The following is a 22,816-nucleotide window of genomic DNA, read 5'->3' as shown; positions in this document are numbered from 1 at the left end:
ATATGGATGTATTTTTTAGCACTTTTATTAGTAAAGAAATGTTAAACTTTACTCAGGTTCACTCTCCCCGTTTATAACATCATCAACATGCGTCAGCTTGCTAGCTTGGCTGGCTCTGCAGCGCGAACGCATATGAACAGCATATGCACAGCATATGAACAGCACCCCTTTGCCGGGACTCCTCACTCTCTCACCCGGTGGCGGCGTGGAGGGAGGCTGGCACAGGTCTGCATGAGCTGCCGGCACTGCGGTGTAGAGGAGCCAGTCGGCAGAGTTTCACTTTGGGCGCATTACGTGACGAGGTGTTATCAATCCACTTGATTGGCGCTTTTGTTTTGTCATTCAGAGAAAATTACTTTCCTTTCCCCGTATCAATGTACACGCAGCATCAGCCTCAGGTATCCAGTCGGAAAGCAAATGGTCCACGAGGCAAATTATCACGGGAGTAAAGTAAAAAACAAAACAGAAGTTCATTCAATTTTCAGGTGTGGAAAGACCCCAAATGAACACTGTAAGCGGACTAAGCCTTGGGACACATCAGAAACATCAAGAAACGTGTGGTAATTTGTAAATAATAGTAATAATCCACAATTAAAACTCAGTACTATATTCATTCATGGAGCTCTCCAAGTCACTCTATGTTCTAGAACACTGTCCGGCACATATTTCAGAATAAAAGCCTCGTGTTAACAAATGAAGGAATTCTGTCTACAGAAAAAACGCTTCAGGGCTTTTATTTCAAAATGAAAGCAGGAAGTGTTGATTTACACACGTAGGCAAAATTGTTGGTACCCTTCCGTTAAAGAAAGAAAAACCCACAATGGTCACTGAAATAACTTGAAACTGACAAAAGTAATAATAAATAAAAATTCACTGAAAATTAACTAATGAAAATCAGCTATTGTTTTTGAATTGTGGTTCAACAGAATAATTTAAAAAAACAAACTAATGAAACTGGCCTGGACAAAAATGATGGTACCCCTAGAAAAGATTGAAAATAATTTGACCATAGGGACATATTAAACTAAGGTGTGTCCTGTAAATAGCATCACAGGTGTCTTCAAACTTTTAATCAGTCAGTCTGCCTATATAAAGGGTCAAAAGAAGTCACTGTGCTGTTTGGTATCATGGTATGTACCACACTGAACATGGACCACAGAAAGCTAAGGAGAGAGTTGTCTCAGGAGATTAGAAAGAAAATTATAGACCTTCATGTTAAAGGTAAAGGATATAAGACCATCTCCAAGCAGCTTGATGTTCCTGTGACTACAGCTGCACATATTATTCAGAAGTTTAAGGTCCATGGGACTGTAGCCAACCTCCCTGGACGTGGCCGCAAGAGGAAAATTGATGACAAATCGAAGAGACGGATAATACGAATGGTAACCAAAGAGCCTAGAACAACTTCCAAAGAGATTAGAGGTGAACTCCAAGGTCAAGGTACATCAGTGTCAGATTGCACCATCCGTCGCTGTTTGAGCCAAAGTGGACTTAATGGAAAACAACCGAGGAGGACGCAAATCATAAAAAAGTGAGACTGGAATTTTCCAAAATGCATATTGACAAGCCACAAAGCTTCTGGGAGAATGTCCTTTGGACAGATGAGACAAAACTGGAGCTTTTTGGCAAGTCACATCAGCTCTATGTTCACAGACGAAGAGATGAAGCATCCAAAGAAAAGAACACTGTACCTAATGTGAAACATGGAGGAGGCTCGGTTATCTTCTGGGGCTGCTTTGCTGCATCTGACACAGGGTGTCTTGAATCTGTGCAGGGTGCAATGAAATCTGAAGACTATCAAGGCATTCTGGAGCGAAATGTGCTGCCCAGTGTCAGAAAGCTTGGTCTCAGTTGCAGGTCATGGGTCCTCAAACAGGATAATGACCCAAAACACAGCTAAAAACACCCAAGAATGGCTAAGAACAAAATATTGGACTATTCTGAAGTGGCCTTCTATGAGTCCGGATCTAAATCCTATTGAACATCTGTGGAAGGAGCTGAAACATGCAGTCTGGAGAAGGCACCCTTCAAACCTGAGACAGCTGGAGCAGTTTGCTCACGAGGAGTGGGCCAACATACCTGTCGACAGGTGCAGAAGTCTCATTGAGAGTTACAGAATCACTCGATTGAAGTGATTGTCTCGAAAGGTTGTACAACAAAATATTAAGTTAAGGGTACCATAATTTTTGTCCAGGCCAGTTTCATTAGTTTGTTTTTTAAAATGATTCTGTTGAACCACAATTCAAAAACAATAGCTGATTTTCATTAGTTAATTTTCAGTGAATTTTTATTTATTATTACTTTTGTCAGTTTCAAGTTATTTCAGTGACCATTGTGGGTTTTTCTTTCTTTAACGGAAGGGTACCAACAATTTTGCCTACGTGTGTAAATCCCATACTTTATCAATACATGGAACTCTCCAAGTCACTGCAAGTTCCACAGCACTGACTGCTGAAAAGCAGGAAGTGTTGATTTTAAAAATAAGTCTTTACTTTTTTTCATCTCCGTAACATATTCTGCAGATAGATTTTGAAACTGTAGTAATGTTGCTGATATGATGTTAATATACTGTCAATAGATCACTTTCACTGTCTGGTGTTGCTGTGAAACGCGCGCGTCACGCGTCACGCGTCACGCGTAAAAAATAGGCGAGACCTCTATTCTCTAGAAGAGACGCAGCTGAGGCGCGCGTGTGGCTGCTCTAACCTGTTAACACGGACGCCAAAATAAAAACAACAGGTAACGCAGCTGCCACGCTCTCCTGACGTTCCCAATGTGTCAGCCCTGTAACTGGTTACTATAAGCAAATTATTTAAACAGCCTTTATATAGGAATGATTCTGTCCCAAGCTTTTTGATCACTATGAGCAGTGGATCTCTGTATTATTGCTCTACCTCTTATATTGAAAATGAGAACAGAAGCAGCTGTTCAACCACTGTTCATTTAACTTGAATAGAAGTTGGTTTATTTATTTTTTTGTTAAATATTGAACTGCCTTGTATCTTGAGTACTGAAGCAACAGGTCCTGAAGTTGCACTTTTTATTCTCCAATAAAAGCTGTATGTATTTGCCATTAATCGTTGTGTTTACTTGTTTATATCTATAATTAATGTATCCCTGATTACCTCACAGGAAAGACTTAGAGGAATCCTGACCTGCTCTGTCCAGTATCAGATATTTATTTCACAGTCACACTGGCTGAACTTTTGGCAAAGGTTACTGTATCGATTTCAAGTCATTGAATCGTATCGTATCGCTCTAAATGAGCCAAATATTGTCATTGACTCGTATCGGAACCATGGAAAGTGATATGTATCGTATCGTTAAACCCCTAGTAGGTAAACACTGTTCACCTTTCACCAAACTAGCCTTTCCCCCTAAAACAAGACTCGGTCAAAACCGAGTATATGGCTGGACCGTGTATGGTCAGTCTGGGAATTTGTGGCTAAATTGGTACACAAATAGTCAGTGGTCATGTCTATAGAGTTAAATCCAGTAAGTCTTTCTCAATGTACTGCAGTAGACAGTGGTGTAGTGGTCGTCGATAAGTTGGGTGAACTACAAGGTAGAGATGGGTAGGTTACAGAGGAGGAAGTGTATACTCTCCTATATATTCCAATGGCTTTTAGGCTGATATGTGGGTATACTCTAAACCACCAGAAAAAGACGTGGGTATACTCCGTATGCGCGCGCATACCCTTCACTACACCACTGGAAGTAAAATATGACGACATTGTAAAGCTATGCATAAAAAATTCAAGACATGTTGTAAATTAAGTTGCAAGAACAGATTTCCACTTATATCTTAATGTATGATTGAGAGACAACTTATAATGAAGGAAATGACATTCAGTAATAGTAAATGGTAACATTTACTAGTCAGTATATTATACTTTTTATACAAGGTGAAAAGGTATTAGCATGACATACAGTATGCAAAGTTAAAAGTATTTCAGTTTTTTATTAAAGCATGTGTATCAAAAGCATTCATCATATTACATGTAGTGTAAAGCGCTTTGAGTGGTCGGAAGACTAGAAAAGCGCTATATAAATGCAAGTCCATTTACCATAAGTGGTGTGTAACAATACTATACGTCGCGAAAGTCTATCAGCGTTGAGATTCTCCTCCTGTCGTCACTGACATACTGACGTTGTTAAATCAGAAATGGAGCAATTAAATCTTGTATCTGTCTATGGTCACATAGAGCTACGATAATACATCATATCTGTACAGAGACCGGACCAAACTCTGTGTATAGATGGATGTGTATAAACCACAGACTGTCTATGGTAGAAACAACAACGTCGCTGCCGTATTTATTCCTAGATGGAGTGTTGATGGAGTAGCTACAATGTTAGCATAGCCTGGAACTGATCGGTACGAACTCCATCCAGAAAACAAGCATTTTAAAAGTGGTTTGCTTGTCGTCTTGCGGACAGACCCGACAAAGCATGAATTCAGACTTTTTACTAATCAACATCATTTTGTATTTATTTCGGCATCATTTTGATCCGTTTATTGCAATTAAATCACAGCACAATCTGTATATTTTGGGTTCTTATCGCAGTTGCTACGTGTGGCTTGCTATATACAGTCAGTGCAATGGCACTGTATGTGAATACAGCTCGCCGCCGGGTGATGTTATGAACCCAGACACGACGGCGTTGGGTTTTCTGATATATTTGGGATTTCCACAACAAGTAAAAAGCAGCAGCAGTGGTTATTTCTTCCATGGCTGATGGAGGAAAATGGCGTAAAACAAGGCGAAAATTTGCTTGCCGCTTGGTGTGAATGCACGGTAACACAATACGAAGCAACAACATAACGTAACTGAAACCGACATAAACAATAGCAATTTTACAACAACAGCACTATGTAATTATACATTGAACCGCTGACACGCTCCCCAGAAAAGGGAAACAGAACTGTTCTCCGCCTTTTCATTTTGAAAGAGCAACGACCAATGAGGAAACTCCAACACTCGGCCGACCAATCCTGTAACTTCATCACTCAGTCAGTCAATCAGTCACTCACTCTCCCTTTCTCTCATACTCTCACATGCACACACACATATAAAATACAACCCTCTCTCTGCTCATCTATGTGTATTTGTGTAATCTATGACTTGTTTCTTTTGTTTTATGCTGACTGCTTGCTTCTTTTGCTTTATTTGTCTTGCTTGTACATATGTAAACCCTCAACTCACCTTCAAAAAAGGGAAACCTACTGCTTCAGGGGCTTTCACAAACAAACCAGTGTGAATCACACAACAGAGGGGACTAGCAGCGGCAACTGAGATGAATTCTACCGTATATGATCCCTTCATGTAACTCATAATGTCCTCTCTCCGGTTCATTAGCTGGAACATTCGGGGCATTGGGTCACCGGCGAAACGCACAAAAGTCCTTAATCATTTTGCTAAAATGAACCCTAGTTTCTGTCTTTTGAAGGAAACTCATCTGACAATATCTGAGCATTTAAAACTTGTAACAAAATGGATACATCACATTTTTTCTGCATTATATAATTGTAAAAAAAGAAACACCTGCTATTTTGATAACCCACTAACAAAGGATGTTCCAAAAGTTACTATCATATTGATTTTTGGTAGGTAATTCTATTATATCCCAAATGACTAACTCGAAAATTCATCCAATAATTATCTCAGACAATGGCCCAGTCAGCTTTAATCCAGTACATGAAACAGCCCCACCACCCTCAAGTAAGTGGTGGTTCAACACCTTTCTTCTAGCAGACAAAGATTTCATCAATTTCCTCTCCAGAGGGTGGACATCCTTCATTGAACTGAACGGCTCTCCAGAAATAACACCCTCAGTACTTTGGGAAACATGACTTTGCTCATTTTTATTTTATTTACTTATTGTACAATATATGGACATGACCTTGATCATTTTCACTATAACGACTTATCGTACGATATATGGACATGACTTTAATTATTTTTACGTTATTGACTTATCGTACCATACATGGACATGACCTCAATCATTTTCACTATATCGACTTGTCGTATGGACATGACTTTGACAATTTTTACGTTATCAACTTATCGTAGCATATATGGACATGTCCTCCATCATTTTTACGTTTCTGAATTATCGTATGATATATGGACGTGACCTAAATCATTTTTATGTTATTGACTCATCGTTAGATATATGGACATGACCTTGGTCATTTCTACAATATCGACTTATCGTACAATATATGGACATGTACTTGATTATTTTTGTTTTCGATTTATCGCACGATACATAGACATGACCTCGATCATTTTTTACGTTATCGACTTATCGTACAACATATGGATATGACCTTGATCAATTTTATGTTATTGACTTATCATATGATAAATGGACATGATCTTGATCATTTTTAGGTTATCGATTTATAATATATGGACGTGACCTTGATCATTTTTACAATCCTTGAAGGGAGGCGGGGGGTACTGTCATGGTGCTGGGTTTTTGTTGTAGTTTGTTTCCTGTTTTACTTTGAAAGTCACTCACCTTTACCATGTCTGGTTTTAGTTCCTGCCTTTAGTTTGTTTCCAGCCTTTGTGATTGTCTGCCCCATCCTGATTTGTTCCACCTGTGTCTAATCCCCCTGCTGCCCGAGTGTATTTAGTCTGTGTGCTTCCCTCAGTCAGTGTCAGGTCGTCTGCTATGTACTCAAGTTCATCCCGCAATCCTGCCTGTGTTCCCTGTGTTCCTCGTGTCCTCCGGTTTGTACTTAGTTTAGTTTTTGATTTTTTTTCCTTTGTACTTTGTTTGTTCCTCAGCCTGCATTCTTAGTTTTTGATTCATGTTAGATTTGTTTTTGCCAACAGCTTTTCCATTAAAGCTCGCCTTTTGTTAAATTTACCTGTCGGCCTGGATTATTTAGAAACATTTTCTTAACCGATAACCGACCCTCGTTAACCGATATTAACCGTTAACCGACAAGATTTGTGCCTCGCATGCAGCGGTGTACCAGCTGCAGGAGCACAACAGATATTGGTTGACGGGAGTCCCCAGTTTACCGTCCGGGAGTGTTAACTTAGCAGCTACGATGCTGCGTGTAGTGTCGCGGACATGCAGCCACTTCCCAGTAAAAGTCTCCACCGCACATTTAGTTTAGTTTAGCAGGTTGTCAGCTGTGTGTCTGCCCGGCGGAACTTTAGCGATTGGCCAACAAACAGTGTGTGTATTTGTGCTACGTTAGCAGCTCTAGCATTGCCGGAGGCTTCGTGCTCGCCGCCGCACACGTAGTCTGCGTAACTTTAGCGAGTGTCCAACAGTCCGTGTGTGTGTGTTGGTGGTGAGTGAGGTTGTTGGTGGCGTTCTAGCTGTGAACGTAGGTGTAGCAGTGTGTGTACAGTTTATTTGTCGGTGAATAAATGCTACTAAACTACAACTCCTCCGCTCCGCTCAAGCGAGCCAGAGACCGGAGCTGACTTCCTGTATCCTGTAACTCTGGTCCGCCTCTTAAGGTGGGCTGTTAAGGTGGACCAGCTTTTCTCCTTGAAGTGACGAGCCGCTCAGCTTTTGAGTTAATTATTAACATTTCTTTTATCCGTTTTAACTGATAGCGTTAATCGATTAAAATGCTTAATTTCGGTTAACGGTTAAACGGTTAATTATGGACATCGTTAGTTTGGATTCACCTCGGTACGATACGACCTGACCAACAAATGGACCCAGCAGAGCTGCACCTTTTTTCTAAGAAAGTTTTTGATTTCAATTGGACTGTGGAAAGACTGGCTTCCGCTTATTCAAATGAGTGGACTCCACTCCTGGAGCAGCTTGCTGTTCAGCAGCAGTACTTTAAGGAAAAGCCACTTTGTTCCATACCTGGATGTTGTCTGTGAAAGATTCAACCGGTTCATGCTAACCCATCCTTGCCTGCTAGTCACCAGTCTCCACTCCGGTCTATTCGCCTTGGCTTCCTGAGCTTCCAGTCTCAGCCCCAGCCTCAGCCCACTCCCCAGCAGTCTCACTCAAGACTCAAGTCAAAATTAACACAATATTTTTTGGTCAAAAGTGGCCTACACATACCTTCACGCATACATGTGGATGACCAGAAAGCAGTACAGCAGATAGGCCTAAAAGCCCATGTTGAAAAGAATCCAAAATGTATGGAACAAAATTGAGAAATATTAACAAATATACTGTAAATGTGATATAATATATAATGTGTACTTAAATATAATAATAATTTAAATATAATAATATGAAGAATATAATAAAACATTAAATATTGGCCTAGAAGCCCATGTAGACGATTTCAAAACAAATGGAATACAATTGATAAAATATAAAAAATATACTGTACATATGATATTATAGTATATATGTGTATTTAAATATAATAATACTTTAATTATAATAATTTGAGGAATATATAATGAAAAATATTAAATATGGAGCCCCATGCACACATGTACATGCACAAACTTGCAAATTCATATCCAAACAATAAAAAAACATTCCAGAAAATGGATAGAATATGAACAAATATTATATACATATAATATATAATATATAATAGAAATACAGATATAATAGAAATACTATCAAATGTGGTGCTTGCGCTCTTTCTGCTAGCTTCTCTTGAAGCCCACTGTATCCTTTGAAAGAGTCATATGGAAGGGAGCTGATCTTCCCAAGGAGAACCAGATGTTTGTCATCTACGAAATGACATAAAGCAGTAAAAAGTGAAAAATCAAGTCTCAAAGATTTCAGGCTGGCTAAATCATGTTGAATCATTGTTGAATGAAGCCTGATCATTTCCATATTAATAGAGCCCTATATTCAGAAACATAGCCTTTTCACCATGTTATATCAGTCTCACTACCAGCCTCAGCCTCAGCCCATGCCCCAGCAGTTTCGCTACCAGCCCCAGCCCCAGCCCCAGCCCCAGCCCCAGCCCCAGCCCCAGCCCAGGCCCAAGCAGTCTCGGTACCAGCCGCAGCACAAGCCCAGGCCCCAGCAGTCTCGCTATCAGCCCCAGTCACCTTTTTGGGGATCTTGCCTGGCGATATCCCCAAGATATCTAGGGCCTGGAGCCCCTAGAACAAAGCGTGGGTCTCGGAGATGTCGATCTACTAAGCTGCTCTGTGGTCCAGTAGACATCACGCCAGTTCCGGTGTCAGTGGTCACGGGACTCCAAGCCCGCTATTGTGTTGGGGGTCCGGCCGACACCTGCTTCACATCTCCTGTCGGCGGTCCAGCTGACACCTGTTCCAGCTGGGCCGCAGCAATCTCCTGTTTTGGCTGGGCTGCAGCCATTACTTGTTCCGGCTGGTCCACAGCTAGGGGTGGGCGATACATCGAATATAGTCGATGTATCAAGGCTAGTCCCACCCGCGATATATAAAATGACCATATCGCGAACATTGACTAAAAATTGTCATGTAATGTTTTAAGTCAACCCGCCGGCATGAGACTCGCTTTGGCATTTCCTTCTCTCCCTCTCTCCGGCTTCCTCTCAAAGACACAGATAAACATGAGTCACAATCTCCGCCCCCATCCAAACCTCTCTCCTGGGCGAGTGTGTGTGACGTATGCGGCTGGCGTGTTTTGGTCTGGAGGGAAGCAGCAAAGAGAGAAGAGCCTGGAGAAAGCGAAAGACGAGAACACGACCAAAGCAGCCAGAACCAGCTATGAAGCAAATGACTCTGGCTTCCTCGCTTTCCAAAGCAATCCCACATGACAAAAAAGTTCAAAATGGAAAGAAATCACGGCCGCTGTAAACAACTACATCGCAACGCCGGTTAGCGTAGTTGAAAAGCCCGGATTCAAAAGACACTTGATCCAAAATATGAACTGCCTGGTCGCAATTATTTTGCGGAGAAAGCTCTACCGGAGTTCTACATTTCAGTGAGAGAAAAGTTGGCCAACCAGCTAACAGAGGAGACCCACTTCTCCACAACTACCAATCTGAACATCCAGCTAACAAAGGTGACCCACGTCTCCACAACTACCGATCTGAACATCCAGCTAACAAAGGTGACCCACGTCTCCACAACTACCGATCTGTGGTCCAGCAGAACGTGTGAGCCATACCTGAGTATCACTGTACATTACATCCACAACTGGGAGTTGAAGAGTAGTTGCTTTCAAACAAGCTTCTTCCCGTTTGATCACATGGGCGAGATAATCGCCGAAAGGTTTAAAGGATGTTTGTTATAACACCCAAAGTAGGGATGTTAATAATTAACCGTTAACCGACATAAAGCATTTTAACCGATTACCGCTATCGGTTAAAACGGTTAAAGGAAATATTAATAATTGATTAAAAAGCTGAGTGGCTCAGAGGAGCGGCTCATCACTTTATGGAGAAAAGCTGGTCCACCTTAACAGCCCACCTTAAGAGGCGGAGTTGCAGGATACAGGAAGTCGGCTCCGGTCTCTGGCTCGCTTGAGCGGAGCGGAGGAGTTGTAGTTTTGTAGCATTTATTCAAGACAAATAAACTGTACACACACTGCTACACCTACGATCACAGCTAGAACGCCACCAACAACCTCACACTCACCACCAACACACACACAGACACTCGTTAAAGTTACGTCGTGCTGACAGACCGTACGTGTGTGGCGGCGGCAGCGAGCACGAAGCCTCCGGCAATGCTAGAGCTGCTAACGTAGCACAAATACACACACTGTTTATCAGACTCCCTAAAGTTATGCATGGCAGACAGAGTATCGTTATGCCGGGCAGACACACAGCTGACAACCTGCTGAACTAAACTAAATATGCGGTGGAGACTTTTACTGGGAAAGTGACGGCATGTCTGCGACACTACACGCAGCATCGTAGCTGCTAAGTTAACGCTCCCGGACGGTGAACTGAGGACTCAGTTGTCTTTTGTGCTCAGACACTGCAGCTGGCCCACCGCTGCTTGCGAAGCACAAATCTTGTCGGTTAACGGTTAATAAACGGTTAACAAGGGTCGGTTATTGGTTAAAACATTTTTTCAAAATTAGCATCCCAAACCCAAAGTCATTGCTTTCACCCTATAGTAAAAATAAAGCTTGACAAAATCTATTATTGTCTTATTTCTTACTTTGAATATAACCTATAGGCTTTATATAACTACAAAAAAATATTAAAATGGTTACTTTGGACTTTTTATGATAATTTGTCGTGCCCTATCATGTTTTGTTTTTGTTGTCATTTGAGTGTACAATATGTGTAAAACTATGAAGTTGATCTAGTGGACTGTCAATCCTTGCATCCGTAGCTTTTGCATGAATTTGATAGTAACTGATTTATATCCCACTTGTTTTGTTAGGTCTCAAAAAAGGAAAAATGCCCCAAAGACACTGCGGTGAAGACGACGAGAAGGGGACAACATCTAAGAGTGTAATTGAGCGAAGCTTGTTCAACAGGTGAAGGGGAGAAAGCTTGCGGACATTGCAAAACAATGCAAGGAAGGAGTAACTCATGAGAAAGCATTAAACACCCCACCTGCCTTGTTTAGGCATTAGTTTTTGATGTTCACATCCCCTTTTACAGAGATCCCCTCCTTCTAAAACATGATTTTAGTTAAATCCTCTTGGAGGCTCTTCAATTTTAGTTGAGAATGTGTTTTTCTAAATAGTTTGCAAGTGGCTGAGTAAAACATTTTTTGTTGTTATTTTCATAGAGCACCTTAAATAGTTGTTGAATTAGTTTCGTAACGTATTTCAACAAATGATAAAATTGTTAAATTTTCTAAATTACTGCATTTAATTTTAACAGGTAGCATAATGTCTTCATCTTTTGAAATATGGAACGAATCAGGTTGATAACAGATGCTTGTCATGAATTGATTTACAGTTTGAAATGTTTCAATAATGTTTAATAGCTGTGTGATTGTTTGAAATTTACAAGGATCAAAAAGAGCATTACTACTTGGTTATTTATGATTAAGTAACGCTTAATCAGCCCTCTTGTGTATTTATGAAGTGTTACTTAAGGGATACATGTTTCAACTTTACAATAAGGGTCACAAAGAGCATTAATACATGGTTAATTATGGTTAAGTAACGCTTATTCAGCCCTCTTGTGAATTTATGAAGCGTTACTTAAGGGACCCATGTTTTCACATTGATATATCAGAATTTTTTGTTTAAGTAATGCTTATATAACATGCACAATAGTTTAAAGGTTAGACTATATGTTAAGGAACATCTACATGAAGAGAAAGGAACAAGCAAACCTCTACTTGAAGACCATGGAGTGTGTCCACTGATCTCAAACTGTGCCAAAATGTGTCATAAATTGGAGTATGGACAAGTAAGTGGACAATCATAACCCTTAAATAAACAATTACGAAAACAAACACTTTTATGGCTAAGCCGTGAACTTCATGACATACCTGTTAATTAACATCTTTATCAACCATTTACTAATATTACTTAGTACATTCATTAGCATGTAAACCCTTAATATCAGTTAACAAGAGACATGTTTTAACAGTTACTTAATGCTTATTATTGTATTACTTAACTGTTAGTTAATGCTTACTAGTGTATTAACTAAAGCTAAAAATGTCCTTTCAAACAGTAAATAATGTATAAATGAATACCTTGGTTACCATGACCATTACTATATGCTTATTAGACACATTAGTTACTGTTAATTAACTGTTAAAATTAAGGCTTATTAATGATTAACTAATATTAATTAATGTACAGTTATTGTAAATAAACATTTATAAAAACAGTTTTCTCTCAATGAAATAGCTTAGCTGCTTTTAGTTAATTCTTAATACTGTATTAACTGATGTTAATAAGGTCTTTTAAAACATTAAATAATGTATAAATGAATACCTTAGTTAACATGAACACCATTAGTAAATGCTTACTAGAACCTTAAGTTACTGTTAATTAAGGCTAATTAATGCATTAACTAATGTTAATTAATGTACCTTTATTGTAAAGTGTTACCAGCTTTCTATTATATCTGTATTTCTATAATATATTATATTATATAACATTATATGTACATTATATTTGTCCATATTCTATCCATTTTCTAGTATGTTTTTTTAATCGTGTGGATATGGACTTGTACGTTTGTTGTGTGCACATGGCTCCATTTTTAATATTTTTCATTATATTCTTCATATTATTATATTTAAATTATTATTATTATTTTTAAATGCACATTATATATTATATCATATGTACAATATATTTGTTAATATTATATCATTTTTATTCCATACATTTTTGATTATTTTATACATGTGCTTCTAGGCCTGTACTGTACTGTACTGCTTGTGGTCATACATGTGCACACGTGGTCACGTGTATGCATGAAGGTATGTGTAGGCTACATTAGGGGTGGGTAACGCGGCTCGTCCCATGCGCGATATATAAAATGACTAAATCGCGAACATAGACTACAAATTGTCATGTAATGTTTTTAAGCCACCCCGCCGGCATGAGACTCGCTTTGGCATTTCCTTATCTCCCTCCGGCAGTCCGGCTCGCTTTCACAGACTCCGCCTCCATCCAGACCTCCTGGGCGAGCGTGTGACGTAATCAGCCGGCGTGTTTTTGTTTATGGAGGGAAGCAGCGAAGAAAGAAAGTCCGGAGCTCGGAGAAAGCGAAAGAACTGAAGCGGCAAAGTGAGTACGGCAGCGAGAACACGACCAAAGCAGCCAGAACCAGCCCAGAAGCAAATGACTCTGGCTTCCTCGCTTTCCAAAGCAATCCCATATGACAAAAAAGTGCAAAATGGAAAGAAATCACGGCCGCTGTAAACTACATCACAACGCCGGTCAGCGTAGTTGAAAAGCCCCGATTCAAAAGACTCATTAAGACACTTGATCCAAAATATGAACGTCCAGCTAACAGAACCAAAGCTGTCAGCCTGAACAAGCGGACCAGACAGTTTTGGCCATACAGTAGGCTACACCTCACGACTGGCGAGTCTTTCTACACTAGAGGGAAAATAATATTTTTTATTATCAGCAATGTTATAACAGCTCACTGGTAAACATAATAAAATACTTTACACATTACACGTATTAAAAACAGTGTGTGTGTTATGTATTTATAAAAATATATAAATCATGTTTTGCCAGAAAACTATTTGGTTAAAGTGAATACTGTTGGATACTGTTTTGTCAAATTGAACTTGTGATTTCCCCTTTTGCATGCAAGATTAAAATAGTTCCAATAGAAACCACTAATGAATATAAACAAGAAGGTTTTAATGCAGACATACAGTGTGCTGCAGGGACTACAAGAATCATCATATTGATGTGATTGTATGCAACAAAGGGTTAAATCGAGCATTTATGAAGTGCTTAGAGGATATTTGAAAATATCGCGATATATATCGTTTATCGCGATATTGCCTAAAAATATTTTGCGATATTATTTTTAGGCCATATCGCCCAGTCCTAGGCTACATTATGAAATGTTGGGTGTCACCTTTTGACCAAAAAATATTGTGTTCATTTAGACTTGAGTCCTACTACATGTGTTAAATCCATGTGAAAAATGGCTGAATTATTATCTCAAATGCCCCTTTTCTCAAAAATAACGTTTGATGTCAAACGTTGGAAGAGTATATCTCATAGACTATTTGGTGTAGAAAGATAATCTTGGTATTTCCATGAAGCTGAGACTTTCCTCTTTACAGACATACATAATAATCAAAATGTGTTTCTGAGTCAAAGTAACTCAAAATGATGGAGCAGGTCAAATATGGACATGTCTTTGATCATGTTTACGTTATTGACTTATCGTATGATATATGGACATGACCTTGATCATTTTTACAATATCAACTTATCATACCATGTATGAACATGGCCTCCTCCAATTTACAGTACGTTATTGACTTATTGTATGATATATGGAAATGACTTTGATCATTTTTACGTTATCGACTAATCGTACAATATATGGACATGACCTCTATTATATTTACTATATCAACTAAATGTATGATATATGGTCATGACCTCGATAATTTTTATGTTGTCAACTTATTGTTTGACATATAGACATGACCTCAATAATTTTTACTATATCGACTTATCGCACAATATACGGACATGACCTCGATCATTTTCACGTTACTGACTTATCGTATGATATATGAACATGACCTTAATCATTTTTATGTTATTGATTTATCGTACAATATATGGACATGACCTCCATAATTTTTACGTTGTTGACTTATCGTACGATATATGGACATGAACTCGATCATTTTTATTATTTAGATTTATCGCTTTATACATTGACATGACCTCCATAATTTTTTACGTTATCGATTTATCGTCCGATGTTTGGACATGACCTTGATAATTTTTACGTTATTGATTTATCGTACGATATATGGATATGACCTCCATAATTTTTACATTATTGACTTATCGTACGATATATGGACATGACCACATTTTACTATATTGACGTATCGTACGATATATGGACATGACCACATTTTACTATATTGACGTATCGTACGATATATGGACATGACCTTAATCATTTTTAGATTATCGACTTATCGTACGATATACAGTATGGACATGACCTCCAACATTTTCACAACATTTACTTATCGTACAATATATGGATATGACCTATATCATTTTTACATTATTGACATTTGACATATTGACTTCGGTTTTCGTATTCATCATACGATACATAGACAGGACCTTGATCATTTTTATGTTATCGACTCATCGTACGATATATGGACATAACTTTTATCTTTTTTAGGTTATTGACTGATTGTTTTCACTTTTTGTAAGTATTCCAATATATTGTGAATTAATGTCAGTATTTATGAAGTGCTATTGCAATACTTTATCTGAACATGGTCATGACAATAAAGCTGTATGATATCGTACGAGATATGGACATGACCTCGATTATTTTTACGTTATAGGCTTACTGTACAATATATGGAGATGACCTCCATAAGTTTTACTATATTGACTTATCGTACCATATATCGACATGAACTCGATCATTTTTACGTCATGAATTTGTCGTACAATATATGGACATATAGATATAGCCCATTGTGGTTACATGCATGTTTGTTCACATTAGAATTTCACCAACATTTTAGCCAACATGATCAACCAGAATAAACAGCAGTGTCTTCCCTACCTGACTTGAGCATTGCGCAGATATTGGACATTTATGTTAACAGAGTCATATCTCATTTATGTTTTATTTTTTTACAATGTTTTTTCACAGTAAAATTTCAATGTCTAAATATTCTTAAGAATTAAAGGTGCATTGTTCTTTGAAAGGTGTACTTGCATTATTATGCTAATATATCATTACATCAGTGGCATAATGGTCTTAAAATGACAATACTGTAATATCTTTATCGCAATTATTTCTGGGACAATATATCATCCAACAAAATATTGTGACAGGCCTTTGGTTTTCAACTGCAGCAGGCAGCTGTTAACAGCAAAAAAGCAAACAAAAAACTGCTGTATCCTACCTGCCAATCACCAAACAGTAGACCAAGTTAGCAACCAGCTGGTGAACATAATGGAGCATTTAGCAGAGAAGAGCCGGATAGTTTTCACAGGATTTCGTGCCAACAAAAAAACAGAGCTAAAAGGAGAGTGAACATTGGACATTTGTTGGGTATTCAGATCCACGAATCCAAATGCATGACAATGTTGCCCAATATCTAACCATTCACCATATCAACTAATTAAAGCAACAGTGGGGAGAATTGGAGCAAACATGGTTCAAAAAAGTTATTTTTATAAAACAGTCTGTATATCCTGACAGTAGTGTATGAGTCAGGTAATCTGAAAAAAATCATGTGCCTCTGGTGTCCTCCGGTGCTCCTAACGGCACCTGCAAGATTTCACAGACTGGAGGAAAACAACCAATCAGAGCCGAGCTGGAGCGTTGCCATCTCTAGGGATGTCACGATGCCAGAAATCTAGTAGTCGATACCAATACCAGTGCATTTCCACGATTCTCAATACCATATTCCATACCACGGTAAAAACAAAACAACAACAATAAATCCCATGTAATTCAACACATACTCTTTTATTAAAAATATTTGAACATTACAAAAAACAGAGGCATGTAGCCTTTAAGTAATAAATAAAAAGAATTGTCCCATTTTGTTCATTTTGGCGTATCAGCGGCATGTTATCAATCGATAGTCAGACGACGGACGCTACCCACTGACCATGAATGCATCTGGTCCGTCAGCTCAGAGTAGCAGGAGCAGGAGCAGAGGATTTAATGTCGAAGCGAAAAGCAAACGCACCTATTTGGGAATATTTCACGTTTAATCTCAACGCTATTAGGGAACCAGAACGTTAATGAGGTTATCGCCGCAAGGCGGATGGAGCCGTCACAGCCGGTGTGCACGGAGCAGCGGTGCCAGGCGGAGAGGCCAGACACACCGCCAGCTGACGGTAAAGATCAGAGTCAGCGCTCTGCACATGTTGACTGTCATCTTTTCTTGTAAAATGTCCGGTGTACTCTGTAACACCGGTGTTGTCTCAAGTTTATTAACCGGTGGGAAAATTTTCCTCACTGTCACATCCCTACCAATGACCATTACAGGCATCGTACGGTACCTTCGGTACTGTAGAAAAAGAGTACCGTCACTTTTTTTAAAATCGACTTGGTACCGAAATATCGGTTCTCGTGACATCCCTAGTCAGATAATCTTAAAAAAATCATGTTCTTCTGTGTCCTAACGGCATCTGCAAGATTTCACAGACCGGGAGAAAACAACCAATCAGAGCCGAGCTGGAGCCTTGCCATCTCTGAGCAGCAGTCAATCACTCGCAATCTCCGATCAAATGGTCAAACCAGGCAGCGCTGATCAAATATGAATCAATATTCTATTACTGTAATGCCTATTCCTGGCCTGAAATGTTTTCAGAAACATTTTGTAGTGTACCGTTTCGCTGTAAAATGAGAAACTTTGGGACCATGTTGAGAACAGTTGAGGAAATATCAAGCACTGCCCACCAGCTGGAGCACAGCCAATAGGAACGCTCAATAGGAACGCTCTCTCTCTGAAATGACCTGTGATTGGTCAAAGTCTCCCGTCACGGGCTAGATTTTCTAAAGCCTGAAAACAGAGCCATGAGGAGGAGCAGAAGTCTAGTTTTCTCTCAGAACACTTGAATTACAATATGCTGAAAGGTTATTTTGGAATTTTTGCCCGATGATGCCAAAAATATTCTGCCTATCTCAACTTTAAGTAGGCTAATTGTATGCCCACTTACAGCCTATTCATATATGTTAATATAATAGCATGTGGAAATTCAACCCATGATCTCAGGTGCTGCTGTAGAGGCTACCTGCGTCTGCTGTTCAACAGAGAATGGAGCTCAGGAAATAGGTCTGGATTGGACTTATTTTGGATACACCTGCCTTTAATAGCTGTGTGCCAGATAACAACGCTGAAGACAACAAACGTGCACATATGCGTGCACGTTTGTTGTAAGCTGCACGCGCATATATAAGCACATACAGAAATATAAGAGATGAAAAGGTTGACATAATGAGAACACTGCAGCAGCGCCGTGCAGTCAGTCAGTCAGGAGGAGGCCTCTCCTTACGAGGAGGACAGACGGGAGACAGGCCCCGCTCAGCAGCACGAAGACACCATGAATGGGACAAGGAGGACAGACACGAGACAGGCCCCGTTCAGCAGCAGCAGGAATACACGGGGGGGGGGGGGAGAGGGACAGATGAGGACGGTGGAGCGATGACAGAGAAGACATTTCCTACCGATCTGGACGCTCGGAGAGCCGCACAACGCCTCGCGCCATAAGAGTGTCAGCACGAGCAGCAGCTTCATGGTCGTGTTCGGGCTCCTCGCGCGACGCCACATCAGCCTGTAGAGTAGCGGTTCACTACCAGAACATCACACCTGATCACACACGGTGCGAACTCATGGCGTCAGTCCAGTCCAGGTCCGCTCAGAAGCCTCTCGAGCTCTGCAGATGCCCTGTCCTCCTCTCTCCTGAGATGCGCGTGCCGCTGCTGCTGCTGCTGCTGCTGGACTGGGGGGCGCGCGCCGAGGATTGCCCAGGAATACCGATGAGGCACGAGAGAGAGCCGAGAGCAGCCGACAGCTGAACGTAGAGACAACGTCTGTCTGTGAGAGCAGAATGAGGCTGAAGGAGGCTGGAACAGTAGAGCACGTTAACGTCAGCGTTACCAGAGCCTTCCATTGTGCATCATGTTTATAATACAACTCTTGATTTACCTGATATCACACAACAGTCTGAACCTCTGTTCAGTCTCTCTCACAGTGACATGATTCATACATAGAAGAATAAAAGAGCATGACGTATGCACACACACAACCCACTGTAGTCCTATAACGAGTACACACAACCATACTAAATAGCTAGCATTAACATACATATACATAAACATAGTCTAATAAAGAGATGATTTTTATTTAAAGGTCCCATATCGTGCTCATTTTCAGGTTCATACTTGTATTGATGTTTCTACTAGACCAGGAGTCAGGAACCTTTACTATCAAAAGAGCCATTTTAGGAAACAAAAAAAAAATCTGTCTGGAGCCGCAAAACATTTGATCATTGTGATGAAGGAAACACAGTTTATAGTCTAAGTATATAGTATATAAGTCTATTGCAGTGAGGGACCAAGAGCAAATATACTACAGAGTATTAGGGCCATATTGAGGGGAAAAAAAATCTCAGATTTACAGAATAAAGTCATAATATTATGAGAAAAAAAATTGTAATATTACAAAAATAAAGTCATAATTTTACGAGAAAAAAGTCATAATTTTACAAGAAAAAAAGTCATAATATAACGAGAATAAAGTCATAACTTTACGAGAAAAAAAGTTGTAATATTAAGAGTATAAAGTCATAATTTTACGAGAAAAAAGTCATAACTTAATGAGAAAAAAGTCATAACTTTATAAGAAAAAAAGAAAACAACACATGAAATTACTACTTTATAATATTATGACTTTATTCTCATAATACTACAACTTTTTTCTTGTAAACCTATGAGTTTATTCTCATAATATTATGACTTTATTCTCAAAATCTCAGATTTTTTTTTTTCCCTCAATGTGGCCCTAATACTCCGTCGTACGATATAGACCTACAACAATGATAAATAAAAATAAAAATTTAAACAAAAAGTAGTTATCAATTTCCATTTTTTAAAATCCATAAGGAGCCAATGGAGAGGGGCTTAAGAGCCGCATGTGGATCCGGTTGCTGAACCCCGGTCTAGAACATGTTTACATGCTGTAATGTTTAAAAAAAAACTTTATTTTCCTCATACTGTCTGCCTGAATATACCTGTATTCATGCTCTGTCTGAAACACTCCGTTTAGTGCATTTCAGCAGAATTGCAACGGAATTGCATTGCTGGGCAAAAGTTTGGGTCCATGTTTACTTCCTGTCAGCTGATGTCATTCACATACACTGCAACAGGAAATAAACTGGGGACACATTGTAAATGACTCCTAAATGTGTATTAAGGTCTGTTTATAAGGTAATTACTTTTTGCAAGCTTTTATTTTGAAAGTCGCCTTTTTACATTACGTGACTTTTATTTTGACGCCACCTCCTGGCGGAAGAAGGATAGTGCTACGGAGATTTACTGAAGGAGGGAAAGCACGCAATTGCGCTGCTTTATGTCATCATAAATTGATAATTAAGCGCCTAGCCAGTACGGGAACAAGGTATTGTGTGTTGAATATGTTTTATGATTATATGCAGTAACATTGTGATTTAGATGAACGCATTTACAGTGTGTGTGTTTAATTGTGTTGTCATTCTGACGGTCTTGCTAACATTAGCTTTTCATGGACATTGCTGTAATGCTAGCTTTCTAGTTTTTCATGTGCACATATTAGGCTTAAGGTTTGATTAATGCTAATGTGTATGGCAAATACAGTATATGGATAAGGTTTGTAATGTTTATATTTTTAGTAAGAGCTCATTGTATTTTATTTGTCTGTCCTTTAGCTCTTACGGTGTTTAAGGAAGAAAAGATGTTTTCTGAAGGAAGGATTTTACAGAAAGCAAAGTGAATTTGTGTTCAAAATATGGCTGACGGCTGAACATAAATAAAAGGCTTCTGAAACATCAGTACGCTTCACCATTGTCTGGCTGGGGTTCGCTACACACATTTAGAATGTTTATGTTTAGAACCGTGTAATGGTCTAAATATTGTATATTTGTGAATCACAAATGGACAGAAATCCTAACGGCTTGTTTCAAACGCACAATTTCTGAATACGGGCTGTGTGTATTTCTCCGTATATTGAGCGTTTTGATAGTTTAACACTATTTATATAGCACTTAAACCTGCTTTATAATATAAAAGACATGAAAATCTCACTTTTTACAATATGGGATTTTTAAGGTTACTATTAGCTGTAGGCCTATGTATTTATGTGTTTGTCATGCTGTGTCTTGTTGTGGCCATTCATCATGTTAAAGGCATTTTTAAAAACATGATAGGCTTTGGGGTCTATTCTGGATTTTTGGAATGTATTATTGTTCTTTTTTCTGCGCGGTACATTTCTCTGCACAGTTATGTATGTGGAGCTTGTGGCCACATGATTTGAGTCTCACATGTGATGCATTCTTTTCACTGACAAGCCAGCCTGACGGGCCTGCCCACAGAGATGGATGGGCCCCTGAAAAGGTCCGGTGAATGGGCCCTCCCACAATCTGCTTTACTCTTTCTCTTACTAAACACAGGCTACATGTAAACTGAGAGACATATACTCAGTGATGGAAGCTACATACAATTTGCTCCAACATTAGCTGATAGTTTACATCAGTAAATTTCTCAGGTCATGTGACCGGCTGCCCGTGTTTTTTTTGTTTTTGTTGTTGTTTATTTTGTTGTTTCGGTCTTGGTAAACCATTTGCCATTGCCACACAGTCTCACCTGTCACCCCAGTGCTCCCACTACATTCATTCATTCATTCATTATCCATAATCGCTTATCCTATTCAGGGTCGCGGGGAGGCTGGAGCCGATCCCAGCTGACATTGGGTGAAGGCGGGGTACACCCTGGACTGGTCGCCAGACTATCACAGGACTGACACATAGAGACAGACAACCATTCACACTCACATTCACACCTACGGGACATTTAGAGTCAACAATGAACCTAACCTGGATGTCTTTGGACTGTGGGAGGAAGCCGGAGAACCCAGAGAGAACCCACGCTAACACGGGGAGAACATGCAAACTCTACACAGAAGGGCCTCAAGCTGGGTTTGAACCTGCGACCCTGTTGCTGTGCTAACCACTGCACCACCATGCGGCCCGCACCCACAACAATCGTCCTTCATCGTCACTGACACAACGGGAAGTCATAATTATTTTTAGACGTGCAACAATTTCAGACAAAGAAAGACGGATATTTGATGTGCAACATTCACGTTAGCTATCCAACTGAGAAATGTCTCGCAAATGTCCAATAACTACTATTTATCACTCACCATATTTAACTAAACATTCTATGCAGATATATATGAATTACTTACTGTTAATATTGAGGATTCAAACGGATTGCAAGTGTTGTGAATTCAACGTGTGGGTGGCGTCCAGGTAGCTTCAGGTAACGTTCGTGAAACGATTCTAACAAACCACTCCTGCAGCGGAAGTTCTTTCTGCATCTTCTTCTTCTGCGTGGAGCATGTGCAATAGCTAACCGTATTACAGTTGTTTTGAAGGACGTCATTCTCATTGACGTGAATTGGACTGATGTGAATTGATTTAATTCATCTGAATTTTCTTAGAATCATGTACAATAAACAAG

At 39.4% G+C, this 22,816-nt stretch overlaps 1 protein-coding gene across 6 annotated transcripts in view; it reads right to left on the bottom strand.

Moving 5' to 3' along the window:
• Window positions 1–19,134, bottom strand: part of LOC141765114 (glutamate receptor 2-like) — a 129,427-nt gene extending 110,293 nt beyond the window's left edge. The window contains exon 1 of one of the 6 annotated variants that reach the window (XR_012593381.1): window positions 18,767–19,131. Coding sequence is in view for 5 of the 6 variants with exons in the window: in XM_074631048.1 (XP_074487149.1) it covers window positions 18,767–18,869 (103 nt within the window). In the remaining variant the exon portion in view is untranslated. Of the gene's footprint in view, window positions 1–18,766 lie in introns of all 6 variants that reach the window. The other 5 variants (XM_074631048.1, XM_074631046.1, XM_074631047.1 and 2 more) reach the window with 5 other exon arrangements.
• Between the last annotated feature and the right edge of the window lie 3,682 nt (window positions 19,135–22,816).

The sequence above is a fragment of the Sebastes fasciatus genome, chromosome 3 (genome assembly GCF_043250625.1).
Source record: "Sebastes fasciatus isolate fSebFas1 chromosome 3, fSebFas1.pri, whole genome shotgun sequence".
Classification (NCBI taxonomy): Eukaryota; Metazoa; Chordata; class Actinopteri; order Perciformes; family Sebastidae; genus Sebastes; species Sebastes fasciatus.
This window is presented reverse-complemented; position numbering and strand designations above follow the sequence as displayed.